We start from the raw sequence: 24939 nt of genomic DNA on the forward strand, positions 1-24939 counted from the left end.
AACTACGTACTAGGGGGCTTTGGGGAGAAGAAGAAGGGGGAAGAAAAGAAGATTGGCAACAGATGTTAGCTCAGGTGCTGATCTTTAAAAAGAAAAAAATATACACCAAGTATTTCCATTTTGAAATCTTATTCTTTTGTCCTTATTTGAGTTGTGTGTGGGGCAGTGAGGGAGAACATTTGTCAATTCTCAAGTTTTTATTTCATTCACTAGATGGTACTGAGGGTTTTTTTTTTTTTTAAACATATACTGGGTTTTTTAGCAGAAATATATAGAAGGGAAGGGAAACGGCCCATAATCTTAACACTCAAATAACCATTCAGCAAGGCATACAATAAAAACTTCAAGCCTCACTCCCCTATTTTTTAGTCCCTATGCCCAAAGAAAACCACTATTAAATTCTTGTGATTCATTTTAGAAAAAATAGTTTTATAGCACAGGCAATTCAAATTAGTAGAAAGTTCCTCCTTGCCATTTGAGGCATTAACTTCAACATCTTTACCAAATCTTTCACCAAAATTGCTAAGTTAAAATTCAAACCTTTGGTTTTTTCCCACACTCATCTATTTATTTAAGATAAAGCTGTAAGCCAAAAAGTAAAGGAGGAAACAAAGGAATTTTTACGTAGTCTTTAATTTTAGTAAGCATTCAGCAAATAGTCAAAGTTTAACTGTAATCTTACCTGAAGTCTAATCAGTGTTTATAATTATATATCTGTTAGTTGTTAATAGTCATAAGGATAAGTACTTACAGAACTAACTTTTTAAACTTTCTTTTTTATAATTTCAGGTATAATTTGGGTGACTACAATGGAGAGATCATGTCTGAGGTTATGGCACAGAGACAGCCAATGAAACCTACTTATGCCATCCCCATCATCCCTATTACTAATAGCAGTCAATTTAAACATCAGGAAGCAATGGATGTGAAGGAGTTTAAAGTTAATAAGGTGATAAAAATTTTCTTGATAATAGTACCTGATAATAGAGTGCTGTTTTATCATTAGAATCAGAGTGAAAAAGAAAAATACATATAAACTCTACCGTGAAATTTGCCGCAAAGCCAGCTTTTGATTCAAGATAGGCCTGTCGATACAACAGTGGAAATTGTAAAAAGAGAGATCTTTTAGTGTAATAATTCAATTTTTAATCATAAATTTTTCCCAAAAAACCATAATGCCATAAAATTTGATATAAATGCATAAAACCTGATATAAATATTTAACATATTTACATAACCACACTTGCCATGATCTTTTTCTTCCCAACAAATATCATTTTTGCCTCTAATCTTTCTTTACTATTGCTTCCTCCACATCAAATTCATACCTCACCTAGCCTTTGCCATCACCTGCCGTACGTTTCTAACATGCACTATATTCATTAGCTCAATCACTCTTGCATCTATATTTTATTTTTGTTTCTTGTTTAATGGTTTCATATCATTATGCTCTAAAACTGTTCAAAATTCAGCACTCCAAGAAGCCTCGTTCAGCTGGCAAATCCTTACTGTTTATTTTTGTAACACCTCAGCATTATGGCTTTATTTTCTGCTACGTTCACAGTTATCTGAAGTTTGCTTTGTGTATATATAAAATCATTTTCATTATTTTCCCCATATTGATTTGTTAATTCTTTAGAGTAAAGACTAGATGTCCCTTTTTTTAAATTCTCTGTAGAATTTTCATAAAAAATTAAGAGAAAGATACACAACCAGCAGTAAATATTTTAATTGCAGTTATAGATTTCAGAAGCTAGAATACTTCTAGTCTCTTGTACTTTAATTGAAACAAAATACTTTATGAGATTATGTTTAGGTTATAGGAGCATATTCGTGTTTTCACAGAGACCAACCTCCAAGGCTTTATAAGATGACAAAACATCAGTCTTGTATCTCTGATGAGTATGAATGCCTTCTTTTTAGACTTCTTTTTAAAACTTTCCCAAAACTGCAGGTTTGTTGAACACAGTTCCAAGCTGTACTAGTGTTTTATTAATTCATGACTTTATTACAGCAAGATAAAGCTGATCTTATCCGACCTAAACGTAAATATGAAAAGAAGCCCAAAGTCTCACCGTCGCCTGCTGCTGCTGCTGCTCAGCAGACGGGTCCTGCTGCACTGCCCGTCTTTACTGCTAAAGACGTGAATCAGTACGACTTTCCCAGCTCAGATGAAGAGCCTCCTTCCCAGGCGAGTGTAAGGGTCTCTCTGGGAAGATGGAGAGGGGATGTAGGAACTCACATGTTTTGACTCGCTTCATTTTGTTTAAAGGTTTTGTCTGGCTCTTCGGAAGCTGAGGAAGAGAATGACCCCGATGGTCCTTTTGCTTTCCGTAGGAAAGCAGGCTGTCAGTACTATGCTGTAAGTTTCAGCCTTTCTTTTTAAATAATAAACTGTTTACGTTTAACTGACAATAAAATAATTTGGATTTCTCTTTTAAGCCTCACTTAGACCAAACTGGCAACTGGCCTTGGACTAGTCCTAAAGATGGAGGATTAGGGGATGTACGATATAGATACTGCTTAACTACCCTCACCGTACCCCAAAGGTGTATTGGATTTGCACGAAGACGGGTTGGGCGCGGGGGAAGGTAAGGTATTTTCTGTATTCCTAGCATAGGGATGTTTTAGACAGTAGAGTAATCAAATCTAAAGTTTAAAGTGAGGTAATCCTTCTAAATAGCTCATTTTGTTCCAATTTGCCATTCTTCACTGATTTTTTGACTGAAATATTTTGCCACTTTGCTACCTGGTTCTTATACAGCCATAGGTTTTAATGCATAACTAGTGGGTCCCTCGTGGATCTGCTTTTCTTCCCAAGATTGTAAACTTCAGATATCTGTGTCCTCAGGGATAGAAGTCTGAGAAAATGCAGCAGATGAAGGCAAGTGTAAGTCATAATTGCATAAATCACATTAAGTTAAAAGAATTACAAAATATCACTAGGCCCCAGTGGCCTGGTGGTTAAGTTTGGTTCACTCCACTTTGGTGGCCCACGTTCAGTTCCCAGGTGTGGACATACACCACTCGTCTGTCAGTGGCCATGCTGTGGCAGCAGCCCACAAACAAAAAGAGGAAGATTGGCAACAGATGTTAGCTTAGGGCGAACCTTCCTCAGAAAAAAAAATATTGTTCAAGAGTTCTGGGAGATAATTGAGAAAAATGATTAAATAGGCTGAGAAATGTCGTATATCTAGTATTACTGAGTTGTTTAACTCATCAGTGAAAAGGCTTGAGTTTGCATGCATGATCTGATTTTGACCTCCCAGTCAGCATCTAATCGCTCTTCTTCCTTTGTTTAAACATGATAGAACCCCTTCGTACTCTAGCTGCCTTTATGTGAGAAGGTGTGTGGGGGGAAGGAAGGAATTGCAGAATGCGTAAAATTGAGGAAAAATTTCTTCATATATAATGTGAAATATCAAGGTGTTTTCAGGAAGAAGCCTAAGGGTATAGCTTATGATAAATTAATGGCTTATACATATGTTTCTTTCACTTTTGAATTTTAATTGCAATTTTTATCACTTAAACATTAGCTTGGAATTATCTGGGCACTAAAATACATTTTATTTAGTACTTTTTCCCCCATCATTACATTGACTTCAATGGTAGTGAAAATTCTCTATGTTGACTGTATTTTATTCTATACTGGCATTAAGCGTTAATCAATGTTAGGGTGTTAGCCTTTAAGATGGAGTCATTTATAAAGTTTATATAAATAACAAAAATATGTCCTCTGGAGTTGTGTATCTCCAATATTTCGTCTATAAGAAATTTTAATGGTATAAAATACCCTAAGGTATTTTAAGGGTACTTATTTTAAATACCCTTACCCCCCACCACCACCCCAAAATGAAGTTTTTGTTTAAATAGAGAACAGGGATGTTAGCAACATTTTATAAAGTGTTCTGTTGCTTTGTAATGGAAGTAAAAATCTTTGAATGAAAAGCAATTTGGAAAGAAAAATACTCTTTTGTTATCAGTAACTTATACTGGTAGAGAAACCCATAGAACTCTTGGAAGACTCTTGCTATTGTAAAATAGACAGTATACCTTATTCTTTAAGATAGATTGTTCTCTTTAATTGGATCGTTATAAAGTAAATACAGAACCTTTATTAGAAATTGAGATTTTAGCCTATAGAACCAAATATTGAAATAATCAAATTTATAACTTTTAAATATTCAGTATGAGATGGCTTTTTGGGAGCTGGGAGGAAAAAGAAAAACCTTTTCTATGTAATTTTTGAATAGCTATTTCAATCTCTGTTTCCTGCCTTGTTTTTCATAGGGTCTTACTGGACAGAGCTCACTCAGACTATGACAGTGTGTTTCACCGTCTGGATTTGGACATGCTTTCCTCACCACAACATTCTCCAGTCAATCAGTTTGCCAATACCTCAGAAACAAATACCTCGGACAAATCTTTCTCTAAAGACCTCAGTCAGATACTAGTCAATATCAAATCATGTAGATGGCGGCATTTTAGGCCTCGGACACCATCCCTACATGACAGTGACAATGATGAACTCTCCTGTAGAAAATTATATAGGAGTATAAATCGAACAGGAACAGCACAACCTGGGACCCAGACATGCAGTACCTCTACGCAAAGTAAAAGTAGCAGTGGTTCAGCACACTTTGGTACGTTTACTTATTATGATGTACGTTTCTGTAGAAATGTCAGGTTCATCAATTTTTTGAATATGTGGTCTATTATATTACACCTAAAAGTTCTTTTCTCTCAAAATAGTTAAAAAAAAAAAAAAAGACCTAAGTTTAAAGTATTTATTTGAGTCTGTTTGTACGTGTGTCTTCATTTAAACATACCCACATACAAAGGTGGTTTATTACTCTTTAATGTATGACATTTGTTTCCTGGATGCACTCTGTGAACCACAAGATGTAGCAGTTATATTTTCAAATAATATGAGAAGAAAATGGACCATAAATTGTTACTGTTTTATACTTGTACACTTCTCTAGTCTTTTACTTAGCTTATTGATAGATATGCAAAACCCTGTCTGTTGACACAGTAATTCAGAATAATTTATAAGAAAGAAACTAATTTTTCAGAAAAGAGTATTTAAGTTAATGGATTATTTTAGTAATTTTGGAAACATTTTCAGATAATATCTACCTTAGCATTATGGCTGCAATGTGAAATGTGTCTAAATAAATACTGTCTACTTAAAATATTCCTAAAATTTTAGCTTTCTGTTTTAAAGCATAAATTTGTGTTATTTGAGGCATATAGATTATAGAAATTCACTTAAAATTATGTTACTACAGATTTTTGTAAAGACAATTTAAATATAGTTTTTGAAAGGACTATAAATTTCTTTATTCTGCCCCGCTAATCATCTGGTAAGGCAACAGTTAAACTTTCTAATAAATATGAAAACATGCTTCTTATTCTTAAAGACCTCCAGAGATTCCATAAAGTGATTTACTTTGTAGTTAGATAAAACGTACTTCTATGAAATGGAAGTCTTTCAGCTCATAAGAAAAATAATCACGTTTCAGAAATCAACTAGACGATAATCTAAATTATTCTGAGGCCTAACAGGTTATATATAATCCCACTAATTTCAGAGTGTGTATCATGAAGAGTTAATTTCTCTCTGCTTTTATAGTCTTAAAAATCAAAATGAAGAATTTTTCAGTATGAAAGAGGAGTTATATATAGTGAGTATAGAGATTTTAAAGATATAAACTAGTATATACCTTTTTTTAAACTGCATAAAATTTTTTGAGACTTTTCACAGAAAATTGGCGTGTTCCATCAATCCCCATCTTCCTCACCTCTTAAAAAGAGAAGTTGAATTGTGTAACTATCATAAGAATCTTCTAATGATCTTTTTTATGTGAATTGTTTTCTAGTACTACTTAACCACTGATACTGTAAAACTTACTTGATTAGTTTGCCAAAGAATATGAAAAGGTGAACATTGAACGGTGGTGTTACCCACAGTTTAGCTGAAAAAAATCTTTAGTAACTGTGTAATTTTCTTTTTAATCATTTTCCTTCCCCTAAAATGTGATACAACTTTTAAAAAATGGGTTTATCAATTTTTTTTCTGTGGCAATCATTTTCAGTTTTCCCTCAGTTTACTAGGTCTTCCTGTCTTTCTAGAGAATAGATGCCTACAGATTGCTATAGGATAATGCTTTATTCTTTTATATTTGTGAGTATTCCAAAAACTGAAAGCTTTTCTCTTTATGCTCTATAAAGTATATTACAGTGGAGTCGTATCATATGTGCATTTAACTTAAATGAATTCAACTGTAAGCCCCTGGAGAAAAAACCAAAAGTTAGTAGTTCAAATGTTATACAGGATTCTGAATACAGTTCTATCAAAAGAATGTCTTCTCCGTGTGGGCCACTCCGGGAATGGGAGAAGTGAATCTGTTATTACTCCCCTTGCAGCATAAGTGCCTGCATTGCCTCCTCATCCACAGGTTAAGCATCTTACCTTGGTTAGTGTGATTATAGTTTTAAAGATAAATTTTTTTTCATATAACATGGCCCCCAGATATAAACCAAACTATTTCATCTGGTACTCAGCCACAGAAACTCTGATCGAGTCTGCTGCCAAAGGAAAAACGGGCTGTGGTCGGGCCTTTTGAAAGAGATGAGTCTCCATCGTGGTACACCCTAAAGGAATTTTCAAGGCTTAATTTTTACCCTGCTGACTTTAGAACTTAACCATTGTATGAGATACAAGTCAGTTAATGCACTTGCCTGCTGCTTAACCCAAATGTGTGGATTTTGATTTAGCCATTTTTGATTATTCTATCATTGTTTTCAATATAAATATTTATACCTATGCTGTAACAAAGTGATACCCTCTGGACTGATTGTCCCTTTTCTAAATAATCTATATGGGCTTATTTGTTCTCATTTTCAAATAGGAAATTCTAAATGAGGATGTCAGGAGCCCATTATTTTTAGTAAAGGGCATGAGCTTTAACCTACCAACTTCTGTAGCCTTTATTTCAACTACTCAGAATCTTTTTGTTTGCTTCTGGTCTGGGGCATTTTGCCTAGTTGTATGGCCAGGGGATAGTCTGGTTAGTCAGGTGTTAGGTGTCTGGTTAGTCAGGTGCTAGAATGTTTGGTCCTCTGGATACAATACAGAATGACAATGTTGAAGAACTTGGGAAGACTTTCTATATAGGTATTTAGAATTTCTAGGACTAGGCTTTAGTACTTAAAGATAATTTGTATATTTTTAATATTTGGTTAATATGTTATTTAGACAGTTTCCAAATACAATTTTCTAATTTTTTTTTTTAATTTGAAAATTTAGTGTTCATTCAGTGACTAGGTATTCATTTGCATGTATTTGAGTTTGGGGGATATCGGACATCAGAATTAATACTTTTTTTCATTAAGACAAAAATTAATACTTTTTTAAAGAAAGGACTCTATGTAATTCAGAAAGACGAAAAACAGAAAAGTGATTTTAAAACCACCATTATGTTCAGGATTTGAATTCCTAGTTCCCAGTAAAATTCATCAGCATTCTAAGTCATTTTTCTAAGTTCACATATCTGTGCTAAAGACTTGGTTTATTTTCATAAGTGAATAGGAAATATGTAGCTAGAATGATATGTATTAAGTGTCAATATCTGTGGCTTAATGTAATTTACTTCAGTTTGTAACATAACATTTTAATCTTACTATAGAAAAGGAACTCTAGATTTGAGCACTGGGTATATTTTCATTGTTAGATTTTGTAAGTCTTCAAGACCTTAATCCTTATCCAGATGTGTTTCAAAATTCAGCACTATATCCTCGTCAGAGACTGGAGTGACACCCGTAGTAAAATACATCAATAGTTCTGTAGTTGTGTAGTAAAGTGCAAGAATATTCACACTAAATGGAATATTTGACCACAAATAATCTCATGTTAAGTCATTTGCAGCCAAATGCTTTCAGGTTTGGTCATGTTTTGCCATCAAATGAATTACAACAAACTTGTTTTCAGATTGGATTTCTGGGTGACTGATAGGTGCTCATGAACCTCAAAACTATCAATTCAAGCTTACTGATTAAGGGATCATACTTTAATACTGTCTGGAATCATTTCATTTATATTTATTTCTTTAAAGTTACCTTTTTTCCTGCATTAAAATAACTTTTGACCTGTGTACGACTCAAAGAAATTTATGATTGGCGGGTGTCTTTTAAAATAGGTGTTTGGGTTTGTTGTTTTAAACAAAATGTACATTTTGATAATCTAGAATCCATCTTCTCAAACTGAATTTTAAAATTGTTTATTTTTTTCCTAAGTACCTGTTACCCTCCCCACCCCCACTTCTTTGGTCATTGAGGTTGATCTGCTCCAGCCACAGAAATGTGGCTTAAAGGACAGCAGCCTGAACTGTAGTTTCTTCCAGGCGCTGGTGTACCACATGGTGGTTTCCCTGTATAAGAAGTGGACTCATAAAACCTTAGACTACGTCATCTCAGTTCCTACCCTAGAGAATTGTTAGAAGACACCAAAACAATGGTAGTTTCAGACCTCTGCCTAGACACTTCTAGTGAGGGCAAATTCAGCAGCTTTCCAGATCAAGTTATTCTACAGTTGAGAATCTTATTTAGAAAGTTTGTCCATATATTGAACAAGTGCTGCCTCCGTAAAGTTTAAATCTACAGGTTCCCATTTTGGCTTGGAAGCATACTGAGTAAATTTTCTTGCTCTCCAACATTATAGTGTCCTTCAAATATTTGACGTCCTGTCATGCTCCTTCCCTGTCCTCAGCTTTTAATCATGTCCCTCACATGACTCTTCTCTACCTGGACTCCTGTTGGTCAGGTGCTCTATATATGAGATCTTTTTAAAGCACTTGATTCATACTGTTGTTGTTATATAAAAAGTTGGATTATTTCTTATGAATAATATTAAATCTAAAACTTTTGCCTATTTTCAATATTTGAAATGTCGTTGGTTTCAGGGTTGGTTTTTTTCCTCTTTCCACTACTGAATATCTTTGTGGCCTCAGATGAAAGTGTCTTCATCTCTAGGACAAGGTTAGAGGAGGAGCCCACCCAGGATCCCTCCTGATCTAATATGTTTGGTTCTGTGAAATGATTCTGAGACTGGTTTGGTCATCTGTCTACAAAACCATCTTGTCCATGTTTGTGTGAATTGCAAACTGTGTGAACTACAAACTTGACTACCACACCATATCTGGAAATAGACATACAATCTAGAAACTTTCAACCTTGATAAAGATTTAGGGAAATATGATCATTTTTGTTTATTTCCACTTAGCATTTGGTTAGATTTTGAATTATAATGGCTTCCATGATCGTCTCAGTTTTCTGTATAAATAATATTGTAATGCCGAGTTCAGATTGTATTTACCCAGTTTATTGCCTTACCTTTGTCCAAGCTTTCCTATTTATTCATACAGCCTTTTGAATTGGAATTTTATTTCTCAGAAGAAATATAAAATCTTAGCATCTGATAGCTGAAAAAGACTTTAATGATCACCTAATTTAATCTCTTTCAGATTTTAAATGAGCACACTCAGCCCCAAAAGGTTAAGTAACTTGCCTAGATGTACTCAGCTAGTTATGATTGAGCTGAGAACTAAGAAAATCATGATCTCTTGGCCCCCAGACCCCTGGCTTTTATTACCACCACTTCCAGCTTGCATATTGCTCTGTACATTTCTTCTAGATCATTTATCAAAAATGTCCTGGGAAAATTTCATAACTAGACTCTAGAATATAGAGATATCTAAGAAATAGGCTAACATAGTGATCTAAAGTCTTGATGAGTATTAGTAATCTAAAATTTTGGTTGCATTTTTATTTTTAAATCTGTATTAGGAGGAAGTTAACAGTTGTGAAAAAAGTGAAATTCACAAGACCCTTAGAGACCAAGGATTAAAGTGTTGATTTAAATAGGGCAACAATATTAGGAACCTTCATTCAAATTGATTTCCGATTTATTATTGCTAAATTTTTTATAAAATACACACAAACACGAGCAAAGTTCTACAAAAGAATGTTTTCATTCATATAAATGGAGTTTTGTATATAGGTCTTCAGTGAGTGCTAAATTATTATTTTTCTACATATGTAACCACCTGACCTTCCAGAAATGGTCTTTTTTTAAAAACATTTACTTATCATCTCCTACTGGGAAATTCAAGACTTAGACAACTCACTCAAACTTAGGAAGTTTAAAGTGTAAATCTCAAAAACATTAGCAAAATTGTCTAATAAATTTTGGATCTTTAGGTTTAAACAATTGCTTTTTATGGATTTTTTAAACATAAATATGTTAATTATAAACATTCTTTTAGGGCAGCATTAATTTTTGTAGATTTTCTTCAAGTTCTGATTCAACACATTTCTCTTGTATGGAAATGGTCACATTGGTAGAAAGTTACCTTTATGTCAATATTTAGGGATTATCCTATTAATAAATGTCTTCCTTGAGAATTCACATCTGAGGATTTACAACCATCATATGAAAAGAAACTCATCAAAAGACAGATGGCAACTAACCAGATTTGGAACACACAAAATAAGAAAATCAATAGTAGGACTTTTCCAACAAGAAATTATTTTTTTGCCCTTGTAGCCCAAGAACTTAGTTCAGCTCAAGTGTAAGAGCCTGTGTAGATGCTAATAACTTCTGAGGTTTTCTTAACTATTATTTCACAGTTTTCTGATCCATTCAAAACATGGTAGAATTTCTGCCTAAACATTTTGAAGTTGTACTAGGCAGAAGCTGTATCCTGGGAGATAAAGATTCTTCGTGAGTTATAAGTGAAAATTATAAAACTTGATGAAATGATACTCTAAATTATCAAAAGGCAGTTAAAGACAACAAATTAGGTAACAGTATTTTGAAAACTTAAACTTTAGATTGAGGAAATTTGCATGATTTAGAGATTCCCTGGTACCCAGGGATGCATGATAATCCTTTCTTTTTGTTTTAAATAATTCTTACCCAAACATCACAGGCTTCTTAAAGAAGCCTTTAAAGTCAGATGTTGTAATTGTATGTGCCTTTTTTTTCCTTTTTTTAATTGGCAAAAGAAAAGAAAAGAAAAAGGTTTCCTTTTTAAAAACTGCACACACTTTTTTGGGGGGTAATAAATGAACATTTTTTTGTTTGTTTTTTTTAGAACTGAGCTCTCCATAGACAAACATAAGTAGCATAACACAGTGTCTTTCCTCAGACATCATTCTGTACAGTAAATCAACATAAACAACTCCGTTCTTATTGACTGGATTTTTTCCAGGTGGGTTAATTGGGTGGGGAAAGATTAATTAACCTTAACATTTGGAGCCTCTTTTCTTCCTGTTAAACTTAAAGGATGAGTTCTTTTTTAAAAAAAAAAAGGTAATAAATCAACAACCTTATGTCATATAGAGAAAATGTTTGTAATGACTGAAATTAAAAAATATGTAGAACAGTTAGTATTTATACACAGAATGGAGAATGGTTAGGGATCATCTGAATGCATTGGGACAGTAATCTGAGTAAACTAGAAACCAAATGGTAATTATCAGATTTCTTCTCAAGCTCAGTGCAAAGTTGAATTCCAAATATGTGGATTTAAAAAGCTGATATTACCTTTTTACACTGTCTAGCACAAGTATCACAGCTTTTAAAAATAATGGTTCTGAAACTTGGGAAGTGAGCAGTTCTCTTTCCTCTGTTTAGAAGTTTAATTTTGCTTTTCTTTAAACTCATGCCACTCTTGTTAAATGTGGTTGTAAAAATGCTGAAATTTTCATTTGGAAGTGATCTTTAGCAGGATCAGGAATTTTGCCCAAATTTTTTTAATGCTGAAATTTGTTTTAGTATTGTAAGATATGTATGATTTCTGTACATTTTCATAAAGTATTTCTTCGTTTTATGTTCAGCATTTACAGCCGAACAATACCAGCAACACCAACAGCAGCTGGCTCTAATGCAGAAACAGCAGCTTGCGCAAATTCAGCAACAGCAAGCAAATAGTAATTCCTCCACCAACACTTCACAGGTGAGGGATTTGTCTGTCTTATGATTATCCCTCATTGTTTCCCACCAGAGTTCATCTCTAATTACCAACTGTTGTCATAGAACCTTGCATCTAACCAGCAGAAAAGTGGCTTTCGCCTGAATCTACATCATAGCCATTCTATACAGGGTTTAGAAAGAACATTGCAGGTGAGTATGGAAGCTGTTGCCTCTGCTCCCTATTTTAAAAAGTAAAGCTTAAAAGCATAGTTAAATGAGATGGAGACCCTGTCTGCAAGTCTGACCTGTAGTCTGTGAATGTACCTCTTAAAATATAACCTTACCCAGCTCATTATCTTGGGTAATTTAATCATTATTAAAATTTATTTAAAATTATCATACTAAAATAACCTCTTTTACTGTTAAAAGAAATCACTTTTAAACCTAAAGCGTGATAAGTGTTTGCCATTTAAACACATTTATGGCTTAAAGACTGAGATTTGCATCTCAGCATCTTGGAGGAAAAATTCATTTAAAACATTCAAGGGACCTCTTAATTTCTGGGCTAAGATATGATGTGATATTTTGTTACTTCCATTCTAAAGGCATAGTTATCTTACTATCCCAAAGATGTCTTTGGCTATGTGTGTATATATGTGTAAGTAAGGTGAAAAAAGTTTACGTACTCATTTATCCATTATTTGTATTTGCAAATCACTAAAATGTTTTACTAGCATATTTCTTGTCCAACACTTTGTATGGGAGGTTTACTGTTTCCACATTATACAAGGTTTATTTTGGTAATTTACTTGTCCACATTAAATATTGTCATATATGAAGATGAAAATTCATAATCTTTGAGTTATAAGATTACTTGAGCATTCCTCAAATTTATGAGTATCAAAAGAGATGCAGATATTTCAGTGGCTTGCCACTTTCATTTATATTCAGACTGATTTTGGTAAACCTTTGTAGCTTTAATATTAATTTGAGACTAAGTGATGCTGATTAGATTTGTGTGTTCTTTTTAGGGTTTTATTTCCAAGACTTTGGATTCAGCTAGTGCTCAATTTGCTGCTTCTGCTTTGGTGACGTCAGAACAACTGATGGGATTCAAGATGAAGGATGATGTGGTGCTTGGGATTGGGGTGAATGGTGTCCTTCCAGCCTCAGGTAGGGATAAAGACGTTTAGATTGTTGTGATAATATTTGTAACATAGATCTGTAATAGACAGCAGTGTTGCACGTTGTTTAGATGCTTCTTTCTTTTTCTCTAGGAGTATACAAGGGCTTACACCTCAGTAGTACTACACCAACAGCACTTGTACATACAAGTCCATCAACGGCAGGTTCAACTTTGTTACAGCCTTCAAACATGACACAGACTTCAAGTTCCCACAGTGCACTGAGTCATCAAGTAACTGCTGCCAATTCTGCAACAACTCAGGTTCTGATTGGGAACAACATTCGATTAACTGTACCTTCATCAGTTGCCACTGTAAACTCTATTGCCCCCATAAATGCACGACATCTACCCAGGACTTTAAGTGCTGTTCCATCGTCTGCCTTAAAGCTGGCTGCCGCAGCAAACTGTCAAGTTTCGAAGGTTCCATCGTCATCCTCTGTAGATTCAGTTCCAAGGTGAGCAGTTATTTGAAGCCTAAAGTGTTTGAAAAATAAGAGATCTATCTTAAGTTCTCTGATATTGCTCTCGACTTATTTTTTTTGTGGCTTTTTTGTTGTTGTTCTTTTCCTTATATACATGAGAAATGTATAAATGAGAATTCCTTATTTATTCAAGGACTAAACCAATAATTGTTGTAATTCATATTGTTGAGAATTTGAACTAGATGGTATAGCGCATATTTCATACATGATTTGAACATCACTTTCTTAGTATAATAATAGCTTATAAATGCTCTCATTTTTCTTCCATCTTTGGATGGAAGGAGTTCTCTTTAGAATGTTTCCCTTTTTTGTGATTTCTTTCCCAGTTTCTCATGTAGTCAGAATTGATAGAATCCACCAGGGCTGGTATGCTGAGCTACTCTTGATAATGTAAATGTAAACACTTACAGTGTTCGTGGCAGGTCAACTTTTAATCCAATTATTGTTTTCTGTGCTAACTTGTCGTCTTAGGTTTCAGTAGGTGGTTTAGAATGTTTGCTCAGGCTCTATTCTTTCTTAAATACAATGTAATTAAAATCTTGCTGTTTATAAAGTACTGAGGGAGAAACAAAAAAAAGAGTTTTCACTTTAGTTAGAAGATAAGCAAAAAGTATGAAAAGTTAAATAATGTTAATTGTAAACCATAAATGAAAATCAATCTAGAGGTATCGCAAAGCATTGTATGTTTGTCAGATTATTTGTATGGTCTATGGCTATAATTTCAATTTAAGGAGAAAGCTTTTCACACCAGGGATATTCTGGGAATGTTGCAGAATAAAGTCAGATTTGGGGCTGGCCTGGTGGCTCAGTGGTTAAGTTCGCGTGTTCCGCTTCTTGGCGGCCTGGGGTTCGCCAGTTCAGATCCCAGGTGCAGGCATGGCACCGTTTGGCAAAAGCCATGCTGTAGTAGGCGTTCCATGTATAAAGTAGAGGAAGATGGGCATGAATGTTAGCTCAGGGCCAGTCTTCCTCAGCAGAAAGAGGAGGATTGGCAGTAGTTAGCTCAGGGCTAATCTTCCTCAAAAATAAATAAATAAATAAATAAATAAAATCAGATTTGGTCTTGGTTGGGCAGAGAAGAGGAAGAGAGAGAGTTGGGGAAATATAAATGCGTTCAGAGGTTAACAAGTAAACTAGTTTGTGTAGAGGTTTCAGAAGGTTAGTAGTTGAAATTGGAATGATAGGAGGAAGCCAGACTTAGAAAATCTTGGATGCCGGACTTAGATTTCCTCAGCCAGGAGTGGCCGGGAGAGAGGAGCAGGGTTTGTAGCAACAGACCATAGCCTGTAGTTTCCAAACCCATGCATCCCAGTCTGCTTCTGAACTGAAGTAATAGTCATCGTCTGCTCAATACTAATCCATTCCTATTAGTATTCTGGGGCTAGTCATAGCTAATGCATCAATTATAGTTATTACTTAAATATATAATACATAGTTTTCATTGCTATAGAATTATGTAACTGTAGAACACTCACAGTGTGTGGTAAACTTTTATATCACTTATTTTAGTCCCTTTGTTTTAAAGATGAAGAAACTGAGATCCAGAGTAAGTTTGCTGACTTCTCTAAGCACACTTAGCAGTACAGGTGCCGGGATGTCTGAGACCCCGCCCTTCCGCCTGCTGGCCCAGCAGCCGTCCTCCTCAGCCCCGTGCATAGAGCTCTGACTTACAGTCCCAGCATGAGTGGACCTCAGTCGCATTTGTTCCTTTTTCTACACTCTTGTGCAAGGTTTAGCAGAGGAGGAAATTGAAACTGTAACTCAAGCTTGGGGATTCTTCGTGTGTTTTTAGCCTCTAGGTTGTTTGGGTGCCACTATACTTGTTGGTGATAGAGTTAACCATGGAGTTTATAGTGGGCGTGAGCCTGACTTCTGGTTGTATACTCCTGATGATAAGCTATAAACTTTTATATTCCTCTACTTGCTAACTTGTCCCAAAGAGTCAAATTTCTTCCTATTATTAAAAATATTTAAGCTGTTTATTGGGTAGATAGTCTTGATTTGTTAAATTTGTTTCAGATAAGTAAATTATTGAACTTTATTTCAACAGGGAAAATCATGAATCAGAAAAGCCAGCACTAAACAACATAGCAGACAACACAGTAGCGATGGAGGTGACGTAGCTTCCTCAGGAATGGACCTGCAGCCTGAGGACTGGATTAGGTGCTATGCATCAGTAGCATTTTGAATGCAAGGGATGATGGAATGCAGCACATGCGTTTCTGTGGCAGCTGTGAGGACTTGACAGCAATGCTCATCTCTCATGCTTCAATTTTTCTTTTCTTACTGTTAATAGGAAAAAATCAACATCTGTAAATTAAGAATACAGCAATTATCTGTACAGTACTGCATATTTGTAATACCCTTGTATATATGTTACTTGAATACAGAAATGTTCATTTGTGATGCTTTGCACTTGGGGGCGGGGGGTGGGAGGGAAATAAACTGCAACAAAGAGTGTGAGATGTGAGATTGTATAGAGATGAAGTGTCATCACATCATGTGCATGGTGCGGAACCTGCTGTTTTATCTATTTATTGTGCCGTGTTTACAGTTTTTTGTACACTGTACCTTCATTGGTTCCTGTGCTGTAGTAAATGTGTTAGGTAGCTGTGGACTCCTTGGTATTTTGTAAATGGTATAACATAACTTGGTTCCCCTCTGGGTCCCTGAGTTTTCTGTGTATCATGTGAAAAAAATGGTGACATACATACAGAATTTTACAAAAAAAAAAGGCATCAGTTTTTAAAAAATGGGGAATGTACTATTGAATGGGGATCTTCCTGGTCTATCATTAGGACAAGTAACAAGCTAAAATGAAGTCTCTTGAATCTTCCCATCCCCACTTGCCCGCAAAGCTGTGGGCAGTTTCTGGTACTTAAAGCACTAATGTTATGTTGCTGCTCTACAAACAGCCCAGTAGTCCCATTTCCTTCCACACCAAAAAGTGTTAAATCAAGTATGCAAATGGAGTCCTTACAACTGGAGTTTATGTTGTCTTGCCCTTTTTTTAGCACAAAAAAATTGTACTTTTTTATTGTCGAATTGTTTAAAAGACTTCATTCTTTACTTGTTCTTACAAAAAGGATATAAGGGAGAAGAATGCAGTAATTGCTGTACGTGTATCATCATTCCAGTTTCTAAAAACAGCCAGCCAGCTTTTTTCCTTTTAAGATTCTCCAGAAGGCTGCAAGGCCAGAACCACAAATATCGGGTGCCTTCCTTTGGAAATATTTGACCTCTCTTCTGTGAAGAGAAAGGTACTTAACAGACTACTACTAGTGCTTTGTCAGTACCGAAGTCTGAATGCCCAGTCCAATGGCATACATTATCCTTAAGGTTTTTAATCCCACCTGGAAAAATTGTGATAGAATTCTCACAAAATAAACCCAGGGCATTACATGTTGACAAACTAATGTGTAGTGGTCTTTTGCTTTTATTTTCAACTCAAGAGCTTTTGTGTGACTTTAATTAAAGTTATTCAGTGAAGGGGGGACATGGGAATGGGAGTGATAACTTTAAGTTCACTTTTTCTGCAATTATTTATTGAATTGTAACTCTGCTTGGAACTGTTTCAGGTCCTACAGCGGTGAAAAAATTCCTGCCCTCATGGAGTTTATAATCTCATTGGGTGATAAAAACAAAATTAATAAGTATACTTTAACTTGTATTATGGTAAATATTAAGGAAAAAAGTAAGCAAGGAAGGGGGAGAAGTGGCAGGGTGGGGCAGAGGTTGCAGTTTCCGTAGGTGGGCCAGGACGGGCTCACAGAGAGAGGGGGTTACATTTGACCAGAGACTCGAAGGAGGGAAAGCATGCCAGGCAGAAAGAAGAAGTACAAAGATCCTGAGGTGGGAGTGTGCCTGCTTTGCTAAAGGAAGGCAGTGTGGCTGGTGTGGAGGACCTGATAGCTGATTTTGAGGACTTTGGCTTTTCCTCTACTTGAGAAAGGAATTTGGGGCAGAGAAGTGATGTCATCTTAGCAGGCTCACTCTGGCTTTGGTGTTCAGCAAAGACTGCTGAGGGAGCCAGGGTAGGAAGCAAAGGGCAATAATCTAAGTGAGAGGCAACGGTGACAAGGGTGGTAGTGAGAAGCAGTGGGATTCTGTTTATATTTTAAAGTTCGACCCAGTAAAATTCACTCACTGTCTAATAGATGCCAGGTCCATGAGAGAAGGCAGATTTAAGGATGACTCCAGGGTGTTTGGCCTGAGCAACTGGCCACAGTTGGAGAGCACTGTGGGAGAGGTGCATCTGGGGGAAGCTCAGTTTGGGACTGTTTAAGATATCCATTAGACATCCAAACAGATGTCAAGTAGGCAGCTGCACGTAAGTCTGGAATTTGGAGGAGAGGTCTTGGCTGGAGGTCAGACTTGAGATTCATCTTCAGAGATGAGGTTTAAAGTGTGAATCTGGGAGAGATCACCAAGAGTGGGATAATCTTGGTGTGATAATACAGCTATCACTGATTGGGCGTTTTAGAGTTATACCTACCTTGAAGAGAATTCCCTGTCTCAGCGAGGTGGACTTCCAGTTGTGATAACTACTTGTGTTTGTTCTGTTCTACATTCTTTAAAGAGAAAAGATAAAAAACTGCCCTTCAGTTCTAGTGGCTGATCGGTGTGACAAAAAATTTAAACTACTGTTTTAAATGTACTCAAGAATAATTAGGATTAAGATTTCTAAACAAAGCCTAGCAGATAGAATGAGGCCTGGGCCTCCCCAAGTCTACCTAGTTTGCCTACTGACCACAGGCAAATTTATAAATGGATTGGGCACAGTAAAATGAGTCCTCGCCAAGCATACCCTGTAGGAATTTGAAATAAGTCTTGCACTGGGTAGAAAAGAGGCAGACAGGCAGGTGGTGAGCAACATCCAGGTAGCACTTACTCTCTTTGACCGTACCAACTCTGGGATGCAGAGAAAATACAAAATAGTATCACTCACATTTAAAAAATAAAGAAATTTACTCAAAACTGAGCCTTCAGTCTCTAAATTTCTTGCCATCTGTCCATGTACTCCACTACCGATGTTGTACTAGCCTGAGGTGAAGGACATAAATACAAACGAGCAATTTAAACGCCCAGATCGTAGAGAAAGAGAAATAGGTTATCAAGGGAACTTTGACATCTAGTCTAACTAGTAACTCCCACTTACTGAATATTTACAAAGTAACATCTTATGCATAGTGATTGCCTCGCTTAATCCTCACAATAACCCTTTTAGGTAGCTACTAGGATTATCACCGTATTATAGGTGACATTCATCAACGTTATACAGTGATTGACACTCCAGGACTTGAACTCATTTGCCAGATTCCAAAGCCACTGCGGTTTGTCTCCCCCTGCTTAGTGGATAAGCCTGGCAACAGATTTTTGACATAACTTATTTGTAACCTTTGTTCCTGTTGTGTGCATAAAGAAAACTGCTATTATGCCTTTGTCCATTTCATGAGCAGAAGCCCAAAAAACTTCCCAAACTGTGACCTATTACCATTGATAAGAATTTCATTTTTTCCAAAAGGACTATGTAAACAGTGTTTTCTGAACTGCAAATTTAGGGGTTTTTTTCATGAATATTATAACAATGTACAATATGCTACAATATTAATGTGCAATATGTTAGGTAAGCAGGATTTCACACTCCTCACTAATACTCGAGCAGGTGTACTGTTAATCTATTTTATATATTGATATTCTATATAAATTCAACAAAAGGATTAGGCTATGTTTTAGAAGTTTGAAAATAACAGCAATAGAGGATGAATAGACAAATAGCACATTGATTCAACAAATATTTATTAACTAAGCCAGGCACTGTTTAATTCAGCCTGCCCTCAGGTAGCTGACATTCTAGTAGGATATGCATTGAATAATAGGCTAAGCAGAATTTTTTTAAATGGTATTAAAATTGGAATTAACATTAGATTAAATGTCTAATGGAGTCATCTTACTTGAGATTTTGTAAGTAAATGTAACATTTATCCAACTTTGGAAACTATCTGTGGAATACATTATTGGAAGAACCGGATGACAGTTCCAGAATTTTGTCACAAGGGTATATTCTGAACAAATTAGATACAAAAGCAAAAAAAAAGTTTCTCATAGGCAAATGTGAAACAGTGCATTTTGAAGGAGAATCCAGTCTTAGAGAATGCTCCGGCCAGCTTTGTAGTTATATAAAACAAAGGGGGCAATATGTAGGACTGTCAGTACTGCACAGCATCAGTCTTTACTGAACAGTATTCTGACCACATGTGTTAGTTTCCTGTGGCTGCAGTAGTAAATAACCACTAAAGATGCTTAAAACAGCAGAAGTGTATCCTCTCACAGTTCTGAAAGACAAAAGTAAAATCAGTGTCACTGGGCTGAAGTCAAGGTGTCAGCAGGGTTGAGCTCCCTTTGGAGGCTCTAGGGGAGAGTCCGTTTCTTGCCTCTTCCAGTTTCCGGTGGCCCAGCATCCTTGGTGGATGGCGGCCTCACTCCACACTCTGCCTCTGTCTTCACCTTGCCTTCTCTGAGTGTCTGAAAATCCCCTCTGCCTCTCTCTCACAAGGACACAAGTGACTGCACCTGGGGCCACCCAGCTAATTCAGGATCAGCCCTTCAAGATCCTTAATTTAATTACATCTTCTGCCGTATAAGGCAATATTCACAGATTCTGGGGATTAGGACTTGGATGTATTTTTGAGGCCACTGTTCAACCTTCTCCACCATGATACTTCCGTGGCGCCAAATATCTAACCAAAAGATAGTAAAAAGCAAAGCACAAACAAAAATGTTTACCTTGTATCAAGCCATTGTTACAAGTAGCTGAAATTTTGTGTTTTTAAATTCTGGTTTACCTACATCAAGAAAGAAAATTGTCAGGTTTCCAGAAAAAGCATCCAGAATGATCATGGAGATAAGAGAATTATATTGTGGATAGACTGAAAACACTTGGTCTCTAGTCTGGAAAGATGAGACAGGTTATGACTAAAGTCTTTACAAGGGATATACATAGTGTGAGCATCGATGCAGTTCACCAAATATTGAAATTCTAGAAACAAGCCTCCTCACCCCACCCGTCCACACACACATTTGATTCTGGGAAGATATCTATGATTGGAGGAAGGATATCTATGATTGGAAGATATCTATGATTGGAGGAAGAACGATATAAGTTTACAGTGAGTGAATTTAAGGCACTGACTGTGCGTAGAAGTTAGCTAAATAAGTTCATAACAGGTTTACTGGATGAATTAAAATGCATACGCTGTTGTGGTCAAACTAGGGATTCTCTACAATAAATCTTCCAAGGTAGCCATCATAAAACCAACTCTAATTTCCCTTACACTAATCTGATTTGACTCAAGTCAAATTTTATTGTTTATCATTTGCACTCTTGACTCTAGGCTCAACTCCAAGCCTGTACTGTTCAATATGCTAGCTACTAACCATGTGACTACTTAAGTTTAAATTAATCGAAATTAAAGATTCAGCTCCTTAGTCACACTCGCTGCATTTCAAATACTTAGCCATTTGACATAGTGGCCACTATATTGGACAGAGCAAGGTATCGCTGCAGAAAGTTCTGTTGGACAGTGCTGTTCCAAAGCCACACGTATGTCTGTCTATTGATCATTTCCACTTGGATGTCTTCAACACACTTCAAGTTAAACATGTTCCACACTAAGGTCATCTTTCCTCTTCCTCCTTGTTCCTAAAGAAGAACCCACGCGTGCAATTTGGTTTTTCTCTAGCGTTCTCTGTTTTAATAAATGGCACCATTTACCCATCTTATTAAGCCAGAAACCCGAGTCATCCTTGTTTCATGTCCTATATGTGTTCAATTGGTATATTTCTTTCCACCTCCTCGGGTGCCACATCTGTTCAGGGGCCATAACCTCTCCTTTGGATACGGCTGCCATTTCCTAACTGCCCTCCCTGCTTCTGGTCTCAATTCTAAACCTTTCTCCATCGCATTCTGCTGCCAGAGCGTTCTTTCTAAAACTCAAATCTGACGATATTCAATGCCCTTGGGTGAATTCCAAACTTTTTCACGTGGTTTACAAAGACCAGCTTTGACCACTTTCCCCTCCACCTTCTCTGCTCCAGCCCTAATAGCAGCTAATGTTTACTGAGCACTCAGTGGCAGCACCACACTGCACAGAACGTCTGCGTCATCTCAGGTGATCCTCAGAACCGAGGCCACCGGGCGTTAGCAATAGGTTGTGCTGCTATTAACTGTGTGGTCCCGTGTAAATGGCACCTTCCCCCCAATTTACAGATGAGAAATCAGACTAAGAGGAATAAAGCAACGTGCCCCGGGTGGCATGTATCTCCGAGCCACTCTCCTGAGTCCACATAGGTAATTAAAGGCCATAGTTTTAAGTAACAGGTTAGCTTTAGAGAGGACAAGTGCAAAGTATTGCTTTTGTGGATAAATAATACAAACCATATGTAGAAGATTGGAATTCAAAGCTAAGAGTGATAAAAACCAGAGGCTTCACCTCCATGAAGAAATATTGCCGTCTTTCTTTATGAGGTTGGAAGGTGGAAGAAATTCTCACCACTGTCCTCCATTTAATAAAGAGAAGTGATAAATCTTTGTGGTACTTGTTGGCCATTCCAGGAAACACAGCAGTTGAGGCATAAATGAATCCTAACAGTGTGGTTCTCCTGAATTTGGGAAAGACAAAAAATTTAAAAAATATAATTATTAAATCTCATTTAGTAAAACCAAACCTTATGTTTGTATAATCTTAAAAAATTTGCGGAGCTTTTTTGGAGAGCTCCCAAGATGGGGAACCAGACCACTTCCACGTGCCACTGTGCTGGGCCCCGAGCTCCACAGGGACAGAAGCTCCTTTGTTTGGGACCTCACCCCATGTATCTCTTCATCTGGCTGTTGATTCATATCCCTTAATATCTTTTGTAATGAACTGGTAATCTAGTGGGGAAAAAAGTTGTGGAAAGAATAAAGTACTTTATCAATAAAACCAGTATAGGACATTCAGAGAGTTTAAATCATGTACAAATGAGTATTTTTATATCATGATAAAATTAGAGTGAAGACATACAGTTGGTTAAAACTAATTTTATTAACTCTAATTTGTACAAAAATGTATTTATTCATCAGAAACATATATGTACTTTTTTTCTAATACACATTATGAAATCTTTATTTATTCCTAAATCAAATTGTTAAAGATTCTCTAAATTATGCTTGAAACCTCTGAATGTGACTTCTAATTCTTATCAAGATGGAGTAACAAAGATCAGATTTACTCTCTTACTTGAAACAAAAAGCTGAACAAAGTACATAAAACAAGGACTTAGATATTACACATCGGCAACACAGGACAGTGAGCCCTGAGAGAGAGGAAACAAGTGAAGTGAGCTCTGTGGTTCCCCCTGCTAGCTCCCTGGAGGGAGTCCTGAGGGTGCACTGCAGGGGGGAGGAACTCAGACAGAGCCCGCAGTCTCAAACAGTTGACGAGATTGAGCTGGGAGTCCAAGAGGTTAAAGGGCTCGAGTTCACGGGACGAGTACCACAGAGCGCCGAAAAGAAGGAGAACTCCAGAGACTTGCAGAGGTCCTCTTTGAGTATTCAGTTGTAAACATAACATAACAATGCATGTGTGTGAAGAAATTGCACAAGGATGAGGAAGAGCCACCAGAAAGATTTAGAGGGAACGATTCTCAAAGCTTACTCAGGGCTCGGAGCAGTTTTTGTTCCCACTGGAGAGAATGGAGACCCTCATAAGTCGTGAGGCATCAGTTAGAGTACTCACTCGTGGGGCAAAATCAGCCCCAGACGGAGGCTGCTCTGGTTCTGCCTAGTAAATCTTAAAAGCTAACCTCAAAAGAATCAAGTCATTTCCAAGTAATTTCACCAATTCTAAGAACAAAGCTCAAGAATTTTTTTTAAATACAGAAATATTCAGCACTCAACAAAGTAAAATTCACAATTTCTGGCATCCAATTCAAAATTATCTGGCATGCAAAGAAGCAGGAAAATACAACCCAATCAGGAGAAGGAAGAGTTCTAAAGTACCTCCTTAAGAAACTGGAATAAGAAGTGAAAATTAAACCTAAAGCAGACAGAAGAAAGGAAATAATAAGGATCAGAATGGAAATCAAGGAAATTTTTACAAAGTAAAACAGTAGAGAAATCAATGCAACCGAAAGCAGGTTCTCTGCGTAGATCAATAAGATTAATAAACCTCTAGCCAGACTAATTAGGACAAAAAGAAAGAAGACACAATTTACCAATATCGGAAGTAGGAGAGAAAACATCACTACAGATTCTACTGAAATTAAAATTATAAGGAAATATTTAAAACTATGTGCCAATAAATTTGACAACTTAGATTAAATGGAAAAATTCCTTAAAAGACACAAATTAGCAAAGCTCCCTCCGAAAGAAATAGGTTTTTGAAAAAAATTACAACAAAAGAAAACTACAGACAATGTGCCTCATGAACATCAATACAGAAAACATTCTTTAACAAATTTTAGCAAATCAATTGCAACAATATACATGAAGGATGCTATATTATGACCAAGTAGGAATCACCCCAAAAATGACTAAGGTGACTAATGCCTGAGATTCTTCCAGAGTTTCCCATGGTCCACGAGTGGCATTGTAAGACAGCTGAAATTTACTCTATGCTTCTAAGAGGGTGTGGACAGAGCTTAGATGCAGCCAGAGCTGTGGAAACTCTGCACAGTTACGTAGCAACAACCAAGGATCGGATGGGGCGATGTGCATTCTAGCATGTGCCTGTGTGCGGCCAGAGAGCCACTGAAGCCCAGGCAGCCCTGGTTCAAATCCTGACTGTACCACTGTAACTAGCTGTGTGACTTTGTGTGAGTTTCTCAACCTCTCTAAACTACAGTGTCTTTATCTCCAAAACGAGGAAACTAATAGTACTTACATTGTTGGGAGAATTAAATGAGATCACGCAAGTATGGCACTCACTCAGGCCAACATTTTTTTTAAAAAGATAAAAAATATAGTGCCGTCCCCTAAAAAGGACTGAATTTCATGCTGTCAAGATGATGCGGTCAGGTGGGGAATGGGAAAATAACTCACAGGTTAATCCATGTTCTGGTTTTTTGTTTGTTTGCCAAATAAGTTGATATACAGATGTACTTTTTGTTTCTTGCTCTTCCTATTATTATGAGAAATTAACTGAGCCTCTCATTTCACTGTGACCCAAGTTGCAAAAGGAGAAGAGACGCGGGAAGTCTAGCCAGTAACGTGCTGAAGCAGCTCAGGTTGACTCACGGGACTCAACTGTTAAATT

The 24939-nt window shown here is 36.5% G+C and overlaps 1 protein-coding gene across 7 annotated transcripts in view; it reads left to right on the plus strand.

Moving 5' to 3' along the window:
- The window catches only part of EPC1 (enhancer of polycomb homolog 1), a 92481-nt gene extending 75420 nt beyond the window's left edge, over window positions 1–17061 (plus strand). For 3 of the 7 annotated variants that reach the window (XM_008536716.2, XM_070601726.1, XM_070601729.1), the window contains exons 6-15: window positions 790–949; window positions 2015–2191; window positions 2273–2362; window positions 2443–2591; window positions 4291–4643; window positions 11902–12020; window positions 12101–12187; window positions 13009–13150; window positions 13255–13618; window positions 15696–17061. In XM_008536716.2, the coding sequence (XP_008534938.1) occupies window positions 790–949; window positions 2015–2191; window positions 2273–2362; window positions 2443–2591; window positions 4291–4643; window positions 11902–12020; window positions 12101–12187; window positions 13009–13150; window positions 13255–13618; window positions 15696–15768 (1714 nt within the window). In that variant the 3' untranslated portion in view covers window positions 15769–17061. Of the gene's footprint in view, window positions 1–789; window positions 950–2014; window positions 2192–2272; window positions 2363–2442; window positions 2592–4290; window positions 4644–11901; window positions 12021–12068; window positions 12188–13008; window positions 13151–13254; window positions 13619–15695 lie in introns of all 7 variants that reach the window. The other 4 variants (XM_008536717.2, XM_070601728.1, XM_070601730.1 and 1 more) reach the window with 2 other exon arrangements.
- The last annotated feature ends 7878 nt before the right edge of the window (window positions 17062–24939 follow it).

This window comes from Equus przewalskii, chromosome 30 (genome assembly GCF_037783145.1).
Source record: "Equus przewalskii isolate Varuska chromosome 30, EquPr2, whole genome shotgun sequence".
Classification (NCBI taxonomy): domain Eukaryota; kingdom Metazoa; phylum Chordata; class Mammalia; order Perissodactyla; family Equidae; genus Equus; species Equus przewalskii.